We start from the raw sequence: 19355 nt of genomic DNA, 5'->3' as shown, positions 1-19355 counted from the left end.
AAAAGGTCATGGCCCATAAAAACGAAAAATCATCTTTAAATCATCAAACTGTAAATTATAAATTTTAAATTGTTATTGATCCCTTTACCCCGAGTCCTAAAGTGTATATTTATTTTGTTACTCTTCTCATATTTATTGTTGTTTACTTGCACTGCTGTAACCGGAGCCTCGTCGGCTCGTCTCTCTATACTGTACTTATGTAGCGGAGATTACAATAAAGTTTACTTTGACTTCAGCAGCGAGCAGGCGCACCGAGGGCTCTCGCGCTCACTTTTCGCGCGTAGAATTTCGTGTTTGTTGGTTTGTTTTTACTTTCTTTTATTTTGCTCCAGCCAGCCAGAGGATCCCCCGCCGCCCCGCCCTCTCCTCCCTGTGTAAGCAGCAGGCGCACCTCGCAAACGGAGGGCGCCCTTACTCCCAGCAAATGGGCGATAGAAAACCGATCGGTGCCTGTACCATTCCCACTATGCGATGGCCTGACGTAGGGGCAGAATGAGTACGAGCATTTTTTTTTTATTGCCGATGCCCACGATGCCGCCCCTGGCAACCGCCCGTCGCCCGTATCAAAAACCGCTACTGGTTGTAGGTACTAACTAAGGTACCTTCCTAATGCCACTTCGCTGCAACAGAAAATCTTTGCCTAATGATTTGTTTCTCCGTGAAGTTGGTTTATGTGAATATCATTTTAACTCTATCAAGATCAGTGGATGGAAGTTATTGCGACTCCATGAGCAGTCTGCTGCTCCCGATGGTGGTGCTTCAGTGCACATATGTAGTAGAAGGTACGTATGATATCTTTTATTGCTATTATTTTAATTACTTCTGCTTTTGTGGAAGGCAGTTCTGAGCAGGCTTTGATCAACGTTTTGGGGTTAGGGAGCAGGGACGTGCAGAGAGGTTTAAAGGGGCGGGTGCTCAAAGTTAAAAAGGGGCACATTGAACCAGGCTGAATAACAACAACACACATTCATCAAGAATCTAATATGGGAAGGGCAGGGCTGTGTTGATCTGAGACTGTAGACATTAAAAAGTCCACAGGAGAGATGGTAGCTGATTAAACAAGTGTCATGAGATAATAACAAAATGCAAAGATTGGTGACAGCGCTTGGAACCATAAGGCAACAAAAAACTGTGACATAAACTCGGCTCTGCCTGTGAATCACTCTTTGCTTCTCTTCTTCCTTCCTTCCCATCTTTTCATATATCACTCTCCACTTGCTATGTGAGAACAAGGCACAACTTGCTATTGCAATAAACTATAATCTAATTATCCACACCTAACAACTCTTGCACTTAATCTATAATAAAATGATGACAGAAAAATGTTATAGCACTGCCTTTAGTAGCCTCATACAGCTCCTACTGCTTCCTCCTCATGTCCTTACCAGCCATGTCTGCACAATGTTATATCATGAGTAATATTTTTTTAAATCCAGCTAAATAAAACACACACATGCACACACACACAGTGACATTTTAGACCTTCTTCAGAATACTGTATATACTATGGGCATCATGGTGCTGATCCAGAATCCTTACATTATTATTTATTACTAGAGCTACAATAATAAAGCAATGAGGAGGGGGAAGTAATAAATATGAAATAATGTCATTATGATGATTCCATTTGTTTCACTATCCACTCTGTGCAGGGGCAAAGCTTATTACATTTTTAAACTGTAGAGATACAATCATTTTACTGCTGTAAAATCCAACTTTTGTCTTATTTAAAATATAAATCTAATATAATCTGCTTCTTAATGTATGTTCTTTAAAATACAGCGTGTGTTTTTTAATATATTATAATTATAATAATTATTATGTGGACATGCATATTAGATCGTTTTTAGTGAAATATAATCCCTCCAGAAAGGCAGGAAATGCCCAGAAACTTACTTTAAAACTAAATATGTTCCCTAAAACGGTGACAAAGCTACAGACCCATGACAGCCTTACACAGGTAGCCAGCAGCTATGACCAGCACTACTTGTGCAGTTAATAAAAGGACAGGTAATGTTTGTCACGCTGTCGCACGCTCGTTTGTTTCAGTTAGTCAGTTGCAACAAGACAGCTTACCAACGTGTACGTAATAAGCTAATACTCCTGTGTGCTACACACTACAGTGTACGCTGTACACCTACTTACTGGTTTTGTCGCATCAGTCTGTGTCTCTGAGTTAACTTGTGTTTCTCCTACAGCTCCGGACCGCAAAAAATGCGCGTGCTCTTTGTGAGCTCGTTCCCGGCTCGTAACCAGCGCGTTCTGCCGTCGAGGGCGATCGTTGGTTAAATGGGATCATGTGACTGATGCAAGCCAGATCCTTTTATTTAGCAAAACTATGATTAATAGTTAAATATTATTGTTGAGGGGCACAGAGAGGACTCCGCACGCACACACACATAAAAAAAATAAATAAATAAATAAAAAAAATTTAAAAGTTGCCTCAACAAAAGGGCACTTTGGGCACTCATCAGGAAAGGGGCGGGTGCTCAAGCCCCTCTAGCCCCCCCCTCTGCACGTCCCTGTTAGGGAGTGCTGGGAGCGGCACAGCCTGTTGCCAAGGGTAGGCACCACAACACCACAACACGTAAAACACCATAACTGCCGTTATTTTCCCTTAGAAAATCTGTGTTAAATCAGTAAAAAATAGTAAAAAAAAAAATCAACACTACAAGAATTTGAATGAGTGATCAGCCGATATCACCAGTTACCACAATGGCACAAAAGCATTTTAAACAAACAAAAAAACCCAAACAAAAACAAATAAACAAACAAAATAAACACAACAAAAGAGCATCCGTTTAAGGAGCTTCATTTGTGCTTCATCCGATTTTTCTGTGTTTGCCTGATCCCCTTATCAGCTTAGACTAAGTGTAAAAACATGTAAAATACAATCAGACGCCCAGAACTGATGACTGTCCTTACAGACAGTTTGAACAGTTTGGACATTAGTACACCGAGGTGAGGAAATCACCGAAACCCCTGAGTGTCTGTTCACATTTGGAGTATTTTAACTGTGCACCCAGCTGAAGGTAACACTTTAGCTTATTATAAGCTGCAGTTTTAACAGTGTAATTAAGCAGCAGTCCTGTCTTTGATACAAAAGGGCACTCATCTGTGTACATTTGGAGTTTGGGTGGGGGAAAATATTATCCATATTTGGAAAGGTTCTGGTCAGCAGGTTTATTGTATGTCTTGTCTTTTGTGTCTTAAGAGACCTCTTGGTTGGACGACTTGTAGACTTTCTAATGGTTAACCAATGGATTTGCTCACCTGTGTTTGTGCCTGACATGTGCGCCCTGTGAGGTTTAATTCTAGGTTCTAGGTTTAAACTTTTAGGTGTGCTCAGCTCAAAAGCCCAGTCATTATAATATCATACACGTCATGCCTTGTAAAACATCCTTCATAGTTAACGTAAAATTCTCAACAGAGTCCTCTTCTAGCTCATAAACTGTACGTGTGTAGTATTCCATAGCTAACTGTTCCAATATGCCTAAGAAAATACACAATATTTCATCTGATATTTCATAATGTCACAAATTACCAAAGGAGTGAGAAGTCAAAGGAGAGACATGACCAGCATCATCCCCTTCTTCTCACCTAAAGCCTCCTCTACTGTCTGGGCTTTAACAGATGAAAACATAAACCTGCTTATTTATTCTGGATATTGTCACAATTACTTATTTTCAGAAGATTAGAGCTTGATCACAAATTAGGCTACATTCTCGACAAATCGATCGATCAATCAATCAATGTATTTATAAGCACATTTAAAAAACAACACAAGTTGAACAAGTTTTGTTACTTTGTACAGCACGTACAAAGTAACAAAACAAAACAGAAAAACAAGCACCAAAAAAATAACAGAAATGTTACTTTTGTCCAGCAATATTATATCCACTTCAGAGGTTTCACTTGTGCTGGCTGTAGCTTCCACCCAGAGAAAGCTTAAGCCTCAACTCATAGCCTCTGTTGTTTATTTCAGCAGCTTCACTCATTACAATCACAAACCAACACAAGAGCTTGTTGCCATTTTTCAGCTGAAACTAAACTCATCTTTTACTCTCCCAGTTTCTCCTTATTTCTCTCCTAGTGATCTTTGTTTCTGTTACACCACAATTAAATCCATATTGCTTCTTTCAAACTAACACATCCCCCTTTATAGGAAGTAAGTAAATAGAATTTATTTATATAGCACTTTTCACAGATAAAAATCATAAGCACTTCACAATAAAAGCAGAAATATATATAAATAATAATATGAAACAATGAAAAAATAAATTAAAAGCTTGTTTGCATAGAAATGTCTTCAGCTGCTTTTTAAAAGACTCAGTGGAGTTTGTACAGGATAAAGAAAACAGAAGAGAATTACACAACCCTCGTGCCACTGCCTGAAAAGCCTAATCCCCACACGAACCCAGTACGTGGGACCAACAGTAACCTCTAACCTGAAAATCTGAGGTCTAAAGCATGAGATTTTAACAGGTCAGAGATATATTGGGGAGCTTCACTGTGTAGAGCACGGAAGTTTTTTTTGTGTTTGTTTTTTTAAATAAAACCTAAACTGGACTGGCAACCACTGAAGAGAAGCCTGGAGTATTAACTGGAGTAGTATGTGACGTCTTATTAGTGCCAGGTAAAGTCTTGCTACAGTATTCTGTACACTCTGAACGCGATCCAAAGCTGATAAGTTGAAGTAAGTAACCTATTCAATAAAACCTATTCATGAATGAAAGAAACCTACTGACATCTAGTAGTGAGATTTTACACATTCTAACTTGTACTTGTATTTTTACATTGTTGTTTTGTTTTGTTTTGTTTTACTTGTGGATTGTAGCTCTTTGTTAATGAGTGTACAGTTCAACAGTAACTCTCGTGGTGAGGAGAGTTTTTGAGGAGCCTTGTTCACTGAAGTTCACTGTATATAAAATTTTATCATGAAAAGAATAAATGAAAGATGAATTCAAGCAGTGACCCCAAGATATGAATCCTTCATTCGACTGGTCACATGTTCCTTAATTTCTATACAACAGGGCAGAGTTTTTATGTAACTAACTGAAAGACTTTAAATTGTTTAGCTTTTTGATTATCCATCCAAACTGCAACCAGGATCTGGTTTTACATTGTTTTGAGCACATGTATTTGCTTATGACTTCAAACTAAAAGCATGGGAATCAAGCTGCAGATTATTGTTTTCACATTCCTCTGTCATGGAGATTTAAGGTGGGGTATGTTTTCAAAGTCATTTTCCCAGGCCACTAGAGCATGCAACCTTGAGTGTTTCACATGTTGTTAAGGACATGAGTTGTTACCTTACTTGACAGATTTCAGTGTATGTTCTTGTTATTTTGATCATTTAATAAACAAAAGTAATATTACTCTTGAGTAGATTAAACACCTAAGAAAATGGTTAAAAACATTAGAAAAACCAAACCTGCAGAGAGGTTTTGTCATGCCTGCAGTTCATTTGTCATTACTCTGTAATCAGTGGTGATTCGAACATAATTCCATCAAGTATACCAATTTTTGTCACTGTTAAGTTACAGATGACTAACATACATTGGATGTGACACATGAAGAAGATGCACACAGAGAACATAACATGAAATGTTACAATAATTATGAAATAAACAATCTTTATGGAAAAACAAATGATTTAATGACTTTTTAACATATAGATGGTAATAAATTCTGGCCGTGTCACAGTGTTTGTGCAAAGTTTTGTTCAGGTCGACCTATTGGTTAGGGAGCAGGAAGGCTACATACAGGCATATATACATGCTATGATAAATATAGTAAGAACATTATCACTATCCTAGGGATTTATCCTTTAGTTGAAGGCAGAATTTTTATTATGGGAGGAAAACGCTGTATTTGTCTGAAAAGAACTACCAAACATAAGTTCAAGATTTAGCGAAGAAATCAAGCACACACAAAGAAAGAAAAGTTTGGTTTAGTCTTCTTAGAGACTCTTTTTTTCCTTTCTACTTTTATTTGGCCTGATCTTTAATAGTATTTCACTTTCCAGCTCTTCAGGTGATTGGTGGAAATGTGAAAGTGGTTCAAGGAGGTACTGCTATCCTGCCGTGCCATGTCACTGGTACCAATGATGACCTGACACAGATTACCTGGCAGAGGAGGACAAGAGAAAAACCTCACAATGACAATTTCCTAACTATCCTACCCAGAGAGGGAGTGCAGTTTGTCAATGGAGGTGATGATCGATTTAAATATATCGGGAATTTTAACAACAAAAATGGAACTCTCCAGTTATCCAATGTTGCCCTGAAGGATGAAGGCAGATACACGTGCATCTTCACCTTGTTTCCCAGTGGAAATCAGAAGACTGAGATACTTCTAATAGTGATTGGTATGTACAAAATATTCCCAAAATTCTGGGCGTTTGTATGTGAGGCAGAGACAGAGTTACTTTTACCATTCTTCTTGCATGTTGACCTACTTCTGTGCTGTACCTCTCCTAGTGCCTCCTTTCACAAACATCAAGGACAATCTTCCCACTTTGGGCACAGAAGAGGTTTTATTTGCTACCTGCACGGCTGCTGGATCGAAGCCTCCTGCAGAGGTGAGGTGGCTCACTGATGCTTTGGGAGAGAAAGTGAGGACGACAACAAACTCCACACAGTATGACAACGATACAACTACCACAGTCAGCTCTCTGTTTGGTGTTCCTACGAGTGAGATTAACGGTCACCAGGTCCAGTGTGTCATCAGCAGTGACGCCATGTCTAAAGAAGAAACCCTGCCCTTCAGCATACAGATCTACTGTGAGTATCAGCTGTTAATAGAGTTTATTATTTGTCTTTTGTGTCATTTTTAATAAAGATTTTTTTATTTGACCATAAAAATGTATATTAAAATGATATACAGATATAAACAGCCATAGATTGAACTGAAAAAAAGAAGTTGAACTGAATCAGGAAAAGCCCCGTAAGGCAGTATCAAATACTCTTTACCAGTCAATTTGTACTGTCTAGATATTTCAGCTGCCTCAAATGAGTTTTGTTCACATGAGCGCAGGTATCAACTTACCAATATTCATCATTTAATAATTTTTCAGTTGCATGTATATGTTCAGGTCAGAATTAACTTACAGCAGCTAAAGTCAGAAAATGGCTCAGCGATCCAGTTGTTTTAAAGCAGAGGTACCATTTATGATTTTGGGGGCACACCACTATCCTGTAAAGTAAAGCTGCTGACGATGTCTGTTTTTAGCCATGCCTATTTTGTTTGTTTCTGGTCTACTACTTCCAGCATGACAAAACACCATGTGACAAAGTCTGCCTCAAACTTGTTTGTGAAGCCTGACAATCAGTCCATTATTTTCACTGATCTCCACAGTCATAAGATACACATGAGGAATGAGGATGAAGCAAAACTAATAGAGGCTTGTTTTGAAACTGAACACAGGTTCCTCTGGTTTTGTCCGGTGTTATGTATCTGGTGGAAGTCCCTGAGAAGAACACAAAATTTAATATCCTCAAAACTTTCCATAAAAAAAAAAAAATTTAATATCCTTTTTTCAGACAAGGTGATTGTAAGTGAGCCCTTGGCAACCTTCAATGTGTAGCATAGGATCACTCCTTCAAACTAAATAAAAGAAACCAGAATTTATGGTTTTGTGTTACATGATAGGATTCCGGCAAATGTGAAATATTACTTTGACACCATTAGTATTTCCTCATTTCAGAATTAACACTGTTCTCTTTCTGTTTATGCAGTCCCTCCCACAGAAGTGAACATTAGAGCAATTTCTGAGAACTCATTTGAGTGTGTGACAGAAGCCAACCCAAGCGCAAACTTTACCTGGAGCAGGTAAAGTAGTTTGAATAATGATTTAAGCTGAAACTTTAATTTGCTTCTCTTTGTTTGTCTTGTGCAACCTGTTTTTAAAAAGCCCTGAGGAACAAAAAGATGTATTGTATTTAGTGATATACAGTATAACACATAATAAAGTTGTTGGGAGTGAATTTTGGAAAATTAAAGAAGGCAACATTTAAACTTTAGCTGATGGGTGTTTCCTGAACATGCACGCTTTAGGAACAGACTGTGGTTAAACTGTAGGTTCTGAAAAAAATAAAATAATTTAAGGTAAATATATACATCTACAAGTAGAGAAGTTTGGGGTATTATTGTTTTTAGATGTTTTACTAAGTTTTTGAGGTTTTGTTCTTTTTGTCTTCCAGATATTCCTCCTTAGCTGTAGTTAAAAATACATTAACATGGAAAGTTATGCTATGACGAGGCATCTGCCATGTGTTTGTCCTTCCACAATTCACAACAGTCTCTACTCCTAGAATATTGCTCATATTTTAGTGAAATATTCACAAAATTATCACATAATGGGTCTTCACTCAAACTGGGGTCAAGGTCATAACTCTCATTTTATGGGCACTTTTCTATGTTCACAAGAATTACTCATCAAATTTTAGTGAAATTAGATAAATGTGACCTGGATATGACAGTTTGGGAGTTTTCTTGACTTGAGTGGATGTGAATTCTCATTGGTGTGTGCAATACAGCCAACCAGTGTCAATTTAACTTATAACTTTGTGAACATATCACGGCACTGGCTCCATCTGTCTGAAAGCCCCCACCATCATTCCCATCCCCCAAAGGACTGGAATAGACAGCCTCAGTGACTGCAGAATCATACTCCTCATGTCTTGTGGTCATGAAGTGTTTCTTGTGGATAGTGTCTCAGCACATCACAAACATCACAAACCTCCTTCCTCCCTGTCTCCACCACCAAATTACAGTTTACAGCACAAATTTACCATCACCCTTCACAGAACGCGAAGCCATCTAGAGAACAGGAAGAGCTATGTGAGTATGCTCTAGCGTTCAACACCATAATCTCATCATCACCTTCAGATGCCCCTCCCAACTGGTCCTGGATCATAGGTTCCATCACCACCTGGCCCCAATCAGTCAGACAGCCCCCATCCAAGTTTGTCTCCAACTTCAGGTTTCTGGGCACCCACATCTCTGCCAACCTGGACCCACAACAGCATTGCCCTGGTAAAGAAGGTCAAGCAGTAGCTGCACTTGTTCCATATCCTGAGGAAGAATAACTTTCAACCAGTAGCTAAAGCTGGTCTTCTATTTCTCCTCAGTGGAGAGCGTGCTCTCCTAGTGGCTGGGTGGTAGGCTGCACAAGGGGGAATTAACACTACCTGAAAAATCATTGGCTGCCCTCTGCCACCCATGGAGGCCTTTGCCAGATCCTCCTGTCTCAGGAGAACAAAGTCCATCACAGGCGCTCTGGACGGCGCCTCAGGTTAATCAGGTTCCAAACATCCAGACTCACAAACAGCTTCTTCCCCAGGGCTATTTAGACTGTAAACAAACACTATCCCCCACATAGTATGTGCCTTTGTATTGTATACCTCTTTTTTGTATATATTCTCTCTTATCTGTTGATTATTCCTGCTGAATTACTATTTATATTTGGCCTGGTGCAACCACAATTTATATACATATGTACACTGACAATAAACAGCTTTTCTATTCTATTGAGGGATTATGGATGGACGTTCAGCTCAAGTAGATGCTATAATAAGTCATGGTTGGTTCTTCAGATAACAATCAACAAAACAAACATTTAAGGTATTTATTTAAGCTGTTTAGTTTTTAGCAGTTACTGTGAGCAGTTTCACATTTTACTGTATTCCCTATGGCAAAAACTGTCATTACTGCAGGCTGTCAGAGTCATTACTGGCTCTGACAGTAATGCTTGCTGTAATGTTTTTTAGCTTCACTGAACAGATTTAGTCAAGCTTGAAACACCCCTGAGGTTTTACTCTAGTTGTTTTTGCCTTTTTACTTCAAGTGCATTTTGTTCAGGAGTTTCCCTATCGTGATTTTAAGACCAAAATTCATGATTCATTTCTCATTTGTAAATGGCCTGTATTTGTATAGCACTTTACTTAGTCCCTAAGGACCACAAAGCGTTTTACACTACATTCAGTCATCCACCCATTCACACACACATTCACACACTGGTGATGGCAAGCTACATTGTAGCCACAGCCACCCTGGGGCGCACTGACAGAGGCGAGGCTGCCGGACACTGGCGCCACCGGGCCCTCTGACCACCACCAGTAGGCAACGGGTGAAGTGTCTTGCCCAAGGACACAACGACCGAGACTGTCCAAGACGGGGCTCGAACTGGCAACCTTCTGATTACAAGATGAACTGACAACTCTTGAGCCACGACCACCCCATTGGCCCTATTTGTGTGTGTGTATATATAGATATATATGTAGATTTCCTGTACACAATTAGGTACAAACGGGCCACAAGTGAAGGTTAATTGTGTGTAAAATGTAAACTACTTCATGAAACTGTATTTCTTTTTGGGTAAATCACTGTGGCGACTTATGTCAAACTCATAACATTGTCTTACTTTTAGTGTTGTATTTTATGTTCTTTTGAGATTTTTCATTATTAACTGATAACAGCTGATTGGAGTAGGTGGCGTAGGGAATCATTTCCTGTTGAAAAAGAGTCACATGACCAAATTTATGTGAGGACACATGAAGTCTGAAGCATAAAGCCCAGCAGACAGAGAAAGTAGATGAACACTATTATGGTAACCTTCATCTCTAACATGGGTTTTAGGTTTTGTTAAACCAGCTAATAAACAGAAAGCCTGACTGCATTGAACTTGGTTTGTGGATTACCCCTTTGGGCAGTACTTCGTACCTGTGCTGTCCTGGTGCTCCAGGAACCCTGGAGGGTTGTGTAAGCTGGTTTAGCTCAGCAGACAAAAGCTAAAAAGAGTTTTGAAAGATGGTTTCATTTAATTACTCTCAAATCAAAACCAATCGGTCATGTCTCGTTCAACTATGAGGGTAACACGTTCACTCAGACATGATCAAATTGGACTTATTTATGGGTATAAAACAGTGGGCACTAAATATATAACTATTTGGTCAGGTGTGATACAGACTTGCCTGTTTTTCAGGGTAGGTTATTTCCATGATGTGTGCACAGTTCATATTGAACATAAGGACATAGTTAAATGAAATGCTGATTCATGAAAAAGAAACATACATCCATCCATTTTCTTCCACCTATCTGGGGCTGTGTTGCTGGGGCATCCGCCTAAACAGAGAAGCTGAGCCTGCCTTACCACAGCAACCTCCCTCTAGCTTGTCAAGGAGAATGCCAAGGCGTTCCCGACCAGCTGAGAGATATTATCGCCCCAGCGTGTTCCACATTTTGCCTCCTTCCAGTGGGACATAGCCGGAACACTTTGCCCTGGAGGCATCCTTGTCAGATGCCTGAATCACCTCAACTGGCACCTTTTGATGTGTAGCAGAGTAGCAGCACTACTCTGAACCTCTACCAAATAGCTGATGTCCTTACCGTATCTAAGGGAGAGGCCAGCCACCCTTAATTCCCTCCACTTGTATCTGCAATCTGTTCTTTCAAAACAACAACGCTAAAGTCCAGACATTACAAATGACATAAACATTTTTTTTCACATTGCAAAACAGTCTTTTTACACTAAATATTTCATTATGCATATTCACCAGTGTGACTCAGCAGTGCTTGGCTTCTCTCTCTCCAGTTCACTACTTATACATTACATGTGAGGAATTCCTGGTAAATGCATTCATGTTTTTCCAGATCTGCCCAGTCTTTCCTGCAGTCTGCTGTCAAAGTAGATGGTGCAAAGCTACAACTGCTGAGTCTGACCTCTGATCTAAATGGCCTCTATCAGTGTGAAGCATCTAATGCATATGGAACTAAACATGGTCAGCTCTATGTGCATGTGGCATCAGGTGAGGTCAGCTTGGATTTAGCTGTGCAGTTTGTCCAAATCTGAATTTTTTTTGTGTGATTTCTGAGCTTTTGTGTGTTGTTATTCTGTTTTCTTTTTTGTCCATTCCTGTCAAAGGAAACTTGAACATCTAGACAGATTTCTTTGGTAAGCAGCTAGTTTAGAGAAGTGGTTGCCTTACCCTAAAGTCAGCACAAAACAGACAAGTTATTGAATAATGGATGCCTTACCCAGTGCAGTATAGGATCATATTCAATTCAGTTCCACCAATGGAAGCTCAGACCATGTCCTATCTTGTGATTCTTTTCATGATCATATCAAGTTTGTTTCATTTACTTTTGTGCATCAGAACTTGTCAGTACAGGGACATTTTTGAATGTTTTTGGTACAGATGTTGCATGGTGTTTGAATACCGTCAGATTCATCTTAATGTGAAATATAAAACTAAATGCCAGGTAAGTGAGAGAGAACAATAGATCATTTCATATTCTCACTCCCTGTGTCTTTGCAGGAACATGCTCGGCTGCTTGGGCCTCATTTGCTATTTTTCTTCTCCTGAATGTCATTGGGGCTGCAGCCTGGTGGTTTTTCAAATCTGGATATTTTCAAAGGTGCGTAGAACAATAATCATACAAGCATACAGGATGTAGCATGATAAGTAGCTATTATAGTATTTCAATATTTCATATTGTTGAAACTCCTGAATAAAATCTAAAAGTCTCCACTTGAATTTAAAATTGATTGATTTTATTTCAAAATTGACCCCAAAATTTTCCAACTCTATACGACAAACGATGTCATTTTTTCCTGTGGTATTAGGTTTTTCCCCGTGCATGGCGATGAACACAGTGACCCACGATCTCCCAGTAGTCCAGGTGATGATCATGGACAAGATCACCAAAAACTGCAGAGAGAGGTTAGTCCAGTTAATTTGTTGAAATGTGAGTTTTTCCCTCACTGTTAATATGTGTCTTGAAATATGTTGGCACTAGTGTAAAACTCTCTGATATGCAGTTACTGGGGGTGTATTTATAGTTTAGTTATGAAGAAATTATTTTATTTAATCTCTAGTAAAAGACCCAAATAGTAACAGCAGTAACATTAGTAGCTTATTATGATTGTGTTTAATATTATAGAAGTTTAAATGTTTTTTTCTAAAATCTCCAGTTGAAAATTAACAAATATTCTGAATTATCCACCTTAGGACTCTGTCTGACAGCAAAAGAAGAAAAACATCTGGACTGAGGGCTCCACTAATCTTTCAGCTGATAGTGGAGCCCTCAGTCTTTCAGCTGAGGGCTCCACTAGTCTTTCCACTTCCACACAGGTGGAAGTGGAAACACTTCCACCTGTGTTTCACTTAGATGAAACACAGGTGGAAGTTCCTGGTATCCATTCACATGCCTGCCTCTATTTTATTTACCTTTCTTTCTACCTTTTCTTTTTTCCCCTTCTTTTGTTTTTACTGTTGCCACACATTAAATTTAGAGTAATCCCCACTGATGCCTGCTTGTTGATGGAAATATAATAAAGTATTTTACAAATATATATCGGCTGAAAATATAATTTGGACATTAATTAGGCCTACAAATCAATATTTTCAGATACTATTTGCTGACCTGGGGGATTTGTATGAACAGCATTAAAATTCACTCAGACTATAAGATTTTGTTTTTCATAGGCAGTCTAAAAGTTGAAAATTTGATTTACCTTTGACCTTTTTTGTTTTGTGTTTTTTTTCTGGTTCTAGTGTCCTGTTTAAGACATTTGAAGTAAACTTAAATGCTTTTGAATGTAATTTTTCAATTTAAGACCAAAAAAAACCCCAGTTGACTGAAAGATGCTGTCTACCACTGCTGTTTTTTTGTCTGTTTGTTGTATTATTATTATTTATTTAGCTATTGGTTGCATAGTTAGTTAGTTGTGTAAGTGTTATTTGGGTTTGGTTGTGACAAATCATCTACAAATTGGAAGGTTGGAGGTTCGAACCCTGGTTGCTCTAGTCTGTCTGCCAAATCATTCTTAGGCAATAATAATAATGGATTGGATTTATATAGTGCTTTTCAAGGCACCCAAAGCGCTTTACAATGCCACTATTCATTCACTCTCGCATTCATACACTGGTGGAGGCAAGCTACGGTTGTAGCCACAGCTGCCCTGGGGCAGACTGACAGAAGCGAGGCAAAGTGTCTTGCCCAAGGACACAACGACCAGGACAGAGAGCCCAGGGATCGAACCAGCGACCTTCCGGTTACAGATACGCTTCCCAACCCCCTGAGCCACGGTCGCCCCACTAGATACTGACGTGTTCATCAAAGTGTGATTATTAGATAGAAAGCACTTAGATGTTGGTTTGTTTCACAGAACACACACACACACACACACACACACACACACAGATAGATAGATAGATATGTCCCTCGTCCTATGGCGAGTACCTGGATACAGACGGACAAAATGGTGGTGGCTGACCAATCGGACATAGTGGTGGTAGACAAATAGAAGAAGACGGCCGTAGTGACATCTGTAGCGGTTTGAAATGACAGCAACATCAGGAAGAAGGAACACGAGAAGCTCGAAAAATACCAAGGGCTCAGAGAAGAGCTCGAGAAGATGTGGAGGATGAAGGCAACGGTGGTCCCAGTGGTAATCGGAGCACTAGGTGCAGTGACTCCCAAGCTAGGCGAGTGGCTCCAGCGGATCCCGGGATCAACATTTGAGCTCTCTGTCCGGAAGAGTGCAGTCCTAGGAACAGCTAAGATAGTGTGCAGGACCCTCAAGCTCCCAGGCTCCGAGAGAGAAAGAAAAAAAGAGACAGACTAGTTTCAATACAACTTGACGTCATCCTGGCTGTTTCTCCTGGAAAAAAGCAATGACTGTTTTCATGGGCTGTGATTGCAATAAATTAATGCGAAGCAAATTTTACGTAATACTCTGTAGTTTGGTGCCGATATCTGCGCTTCTGCTGACCAGCGACGCTGACGGTAAGTAGAAAATGCTGCCTGTCCTTGCTTTTTGTGATGATGTAACTGCAGATCAAGGTGTTTACGCAGTGGCGAAAAAAGCTATATTCTAGTAAATTAAGTTCAACGAGACTATGGTCATTTTAGAAATCCAAAACGCTGCATCCTGACAATCAAGGAAGGTCATAGATTGTCCTTTGAATCGACATACATGATTTCAAATGAGATATAAAAGCCGTTTATAATCGAAATCCTGATAAGATATTACTACAAAACAGAGGTTTACTAAATACAAACACTCCATAGTTTCCCATTAAGCCTAATAAATGGTTTGAAAAAACTGCTGTTTCATGCTGAGTGTTCTGGGAAAATCAGTCAGTGCAAAGCTGTAGATCGAGGAATACCATTTGCACGCGAGACTGTGGCAAATCTCTTTATATATTTTCAACATGAGGAGATGGTGATGATTTTTATTTATTTATTTATTTTGTATGTCTTTGTTATAGTTTATTATCAGCTTGTTACAGTTTCTGTTTAGTTCGGTTTCTGGTATGGTTCTAATAAGACAGACACTATATCTACAGGTGAGGGTAATTAATATTTGATCCGTGTTGAATTCTTAAATTTCCTCATTTACGAAGAAATGGGTACTCTCTAATTTTTATTGTAGTTTCATTTTATTGGAGAGAAACTGATGCCATCCAAAAATCCAGAAAAACATTACATAAAAGTTATAAATTGATTGGCATGTTATTGAGTGAGAAAGGTATTTGATCCCCTACAATCTAGAAGCAATTCTGACCCCAACAGACAGGCTGTTTTAGTGAAGCTCAATCGTTTTATACATTTTATAGCCAATCAATCAAATTTAGTTTTAGCAGATACATGAGATTTTGCTTTGCCAGTTACCAACATTTTAATCTTTTTCATTTTAAGTGAACTGGTTCTCCTAGAACTAAGTGTATCTTTGAAATCATCCAAGATAATAGAGGTGTATTTTTGCTTCTGGGTCATTCCATCTCAAATCAACAAATTTCTAGAAGAACCTTTTTTTGATTTGCATAAACATATCAACAGTGTTGGGTAAGTTACTTTAAATTAGAAACTTAGTTACATTACTAGTTGCTTCTATCAAAAGTAACTCAGTTACTTCAAGTTACTCGTTACTTTCAGAGTAACTAGTTACTAGGTAAAGTAACTTTGGTTTTACTCAGAATTTTCTTGTTAATGTGTTGCTTCCGTAACTGGATACCCAGCAAGATTGTCAGTCTTCTAGCTTGCTTACTTGCCACAAGTGCACTGTGCCACCTACCAATAGAAAGGAAAAAATAATGTGCACATTTCCACGAGAGAAATCCCACACCTGATTCTATCCTAGCCTGCTTTTTACATCCAGCACAAAAACTGCAGTCGTGGTGCTTTCGATTGTACTCAGAACTCGGAAATTCTGCCTTCTGAATAGGAAGATGTAGGTAACACCAGACTGCAGATGAGCTGCATACAGAGCTGGACTGGGACAAAAAAATCGTCCCGGGCATTTTGACTAGAGACCGGCCCACCATTATAGGAAAAATCATAAAGCCTTTGAATGAAAATAAACACTGTTGTGACTGTGATGTACACTGTCTTGATGGTATATATGTATCAATCTATCAATATTTGTTGTAAGACTCAGATAATTATTTTTTTAAAAGTGAGACATTTTAAATGAGAATAAGAAAGTATTTCCTTGTGCCCCCCTTTCCCTTTTAATGCCCTACATCATAGGTGTCAAACTCTGGCCCGTGGGCCAAATTTGGCCCGCAGCCTAATTACATTTGGCCCGCGAAGCCATACCAAATTACTATTAGAGCTGGCCTACTGGTATTATACAGCTAATATATATATATTGTTTATTATTAAGCTTTGCTTGTTCCATATTCAGTTTTTCAGCAAAACTTGTTTGAGTCCATAAGAAAAGATTCATTCATATATCTGGAGGAAGATTTTTTTTTTCAATAAATATTAACGTTAGCCCGCGACTTTGTTCCAGTTTTGAATTTTGGCCCACTGTGTATTTGAGTTTGAAACCCCTGCCCTACATGGACCCCTGGCAACACTTTGCTAGATCCGCACCTGCACAGTTAGCAGCTGTCAGCTACTTAGAAAAGGATCCTGGTGTTATTTATCTCTCAGAAACAGTTCATAACTTCCCTTCAACTCATTCATGTCACCTAAAAGGTAAACCTGTTTCTCCATCACCTGTTCAGCTCTGATGATTCAGTAAGGACATCTCCTGGTTTCATCTTCATGTTTCCCTCTCACCACATAACCAAATCATATCATGACCAGCAGCTTTACAGCTGTGGCTCCAGCAAACATCAGCTGATAGTAGAAATTAATATTAAATAAATTCTAACAACAGCTGATCAAGCTTAAACGTGCTGCTGTTGTTTAGCGCGACATCCGCTGGTTTCTTCTTTCTGGCGCAAAGTGGACGATAAACAAACAAGAGAGAAAAGCCGATCAGCTGATCGTTGATCAGTTTCATGATTGAAGTAGAAACAGGAGAGGGAGGGGGAGAGAATGAGAGAAGAAGAGGCAGCTGTGCAGCAAAGACACAGAATAACTCCAGCTGTGTGTCTTTTTCATTGTAGCATAAGTCCGGGACAAACTGTTCCTTTTCACCTCAATACGAAACGCGTAATAATTTCTCTGAATACGAGATAATTCCGTTTTTTACGGGACGGTTGGCAACTCTAATAATTAACCTTATGAACAAAATAAAGTTCAACATCAGTAACATCATAGCACCCACCCAGCTGTATAGAAACTCCGTCATGCTAGCTAGCACGCAGTACGAAAAAGTCAGCATAACGAAAATAAACTCCTCCTAAACTTGGTTCATATCTGACCCAGATGGACTGCAGGTTATAACTTCTTACCTGAAGTTCAGTTCACCTGACACACTCGGACCAGCGGCCGCTTCGGGTCTCTCCTCTTGCCTCCCTTTTCCTTCATCCACCTGCTGGCCTCCACCACTTGCTAATGTTATTGAATCTGTGGAAGCTCCGCGATGCCACCACACTAAGTAACGAATAACGAGCCTATTTAAATCCCAGTAACGAGTAACGCGTTCCTGATTTTGGCATAATAACTAGTTACCGTGCTCGTTACCACAATAATAACGTAGTTACTGTAACGCGTTACTTAATAACGCGTTAGTCCCAACACTGCATCAAACACTTTAAGATACAGATTTTTGAAAAACGGTCTCTTGACACACTTTCAGGCCATTTTCGCACGCTTAAATCTGACACAATGTTTTGAACTTAAATGTTTCAAAAAAAATATCTCAAAACGAAAGATAAAAATCACCAAATTTCACTGACCTTTTCTTAATGATGATGATAAAAAAAAAAGACATTATAACATGATACATTATACTCAAGACATATTTTATCATTTATTATAATAATAATAATAATGGATTGGCTTTAAATAGCGCTTTTCAAGGCACCCAAAGCACTTTACAATACCACTATTCATTCACACACTGGTGGAGGCAGCTACGATTGTAGCCACAGCTGCCCTGGGGCAGACTGACAGAAGCGAGGCTGCCATATCGCGCCATCGGCCCTCTGGCCAACACCAGTAGGCAAGTAGGGTAAAGTGTCTTGCCCAGGGACACAACGACCAGGACAGAGAGCCCAGGGATCGAACCGGCGACCTTCCGGTTACAGATGCGATTCCCAACCCCCTGAACCACGATATTGCGTCCATATCTCAGCTAATAGTAATAGTGTTTCATGCTCTTTACAGCTCTCCAGATGATCGGTGGAAGTGTAACAGCATTTCAAGGAGGTACGGCCATCTTACCGTGTCATGTCATTGATACCAATGATGACCTGACACAGATTTCCTGGCAGAGGAAGACGAGAGAAAAACCTCACAATGACAATTTCCTAACTGTCCTACCCAGAGAGGAACCACAATTTGTCAATGGAGGCGATGATCGATTTAAATATATCGGGAATTTTAATGACAAAAATGGAACTCTCCAGTTATCCAATGTTACCCTGAAGGATGAAGGCAGCTACACGTGCATCTTCACCTTGTTTCCCAGTGGAAATCAGAAAACTGAAATACCTCTGAACTTGCTTGGTATATTTATTTATTTTTATTTTATTTAAAATATTCTAAATGTTTGTGTGTGAGACAGAGTTACTTTCACCATCCTTCTTGCATGTTGATTTATTTTAGTGCTGTACCTCTCCTAGTGCTTCCTTTCACAAACATCAAGGACAATCTTCCCACTTTGGGCACAGAAGAGGTTTTATTTGCTACCTGCACGGCTGCTGGATCGAAGCCTCCTGCAGAGGTGAGGTGGCTCACTGGTGCTTTGGGAGGGAAAGTGAGGACGACAACAAACTCCACACAGTATGACAACGATACAACTACCACAGTCAGTTTGGTGTTCCTACGAGAGAGATTAACGGTCACCAGGTCCAGTGTGTCATCAGCGGTGACTCCCTGACTAAAGAAGAAACTCTGCCCTTCACCATACAGGTCTACTGTGAGTATCAGCTGATGATGTAGTTTAT

General features: G+C 39.4%; 1 protein-coding gene across 4 annotated transcripts; it reads left to right on the top strand.

Annotated features, from left to right (window-relative positions):
- The first annotated feature begins 409 nt into the window (after window positions 1-409).
- LOC102193461 (nectin-2-like) lies at window positions 410-18747 on the top strand. Of its 4 annotated transcripts, XM_013916179.1 has the most exons (9): window positions 410-598; window positions 700-782; window positions 6029-6370; window positions 6483-6785; window positions 7740-7833; window positions 11656-11810; window positions 12321-12420; window positions 12629-12725; window positions 13014-13357. In XM_013916179.1, exons 2-9 carry the CDS (start codon window positions 728-730, stop codon window positions 13023-13025), a joined length of 1158 nt encoding a protein of 385 aa, XP_013771633.1. In that variant the 5' UTR covers window positions 410-598; window positions 700-727; the 3' UTR covers window positions 13026-13357. The 4 variants fall into 4 exon arrangements, with proteins under 4 accessions (XP_013771633.1, XP_013771632.1, XP_013771631.1 ...); XM_013916178.1 differs by lacking the exon at window positions 13014-13357 and adding an exon at window positions 18574-18747 and having other exon boundaries at window positions 410-782; XM_013916177.1 differs by having other exon boundaries at window positions 410-782.
- Window positions 18748-19355: the final 608 nt, after the last annotated feature.

This window comes from Pundamilia nyererei, unplaced genomic scaffold (assembly GCF_000239375.1).
Source record: "Pundamilia nyererei isolate P.nyererei 1_Seehausen unplaced genomic scaffold, PunNye1.0 scaffold00499, whole genome shotgun sequence".
NCBI classification, from domain to species: domain Eukaryota; kingdom Metazoa; phylum Chordata; class Actinopteri; order Cichliformes; family Cichlidae; genus Pundamilia; species Pundamilia nyererei.
Note: the sequence above shows the minus strand (reverse complement) of the source record. Positions and strands in the feature narration are given on the sequence as shown.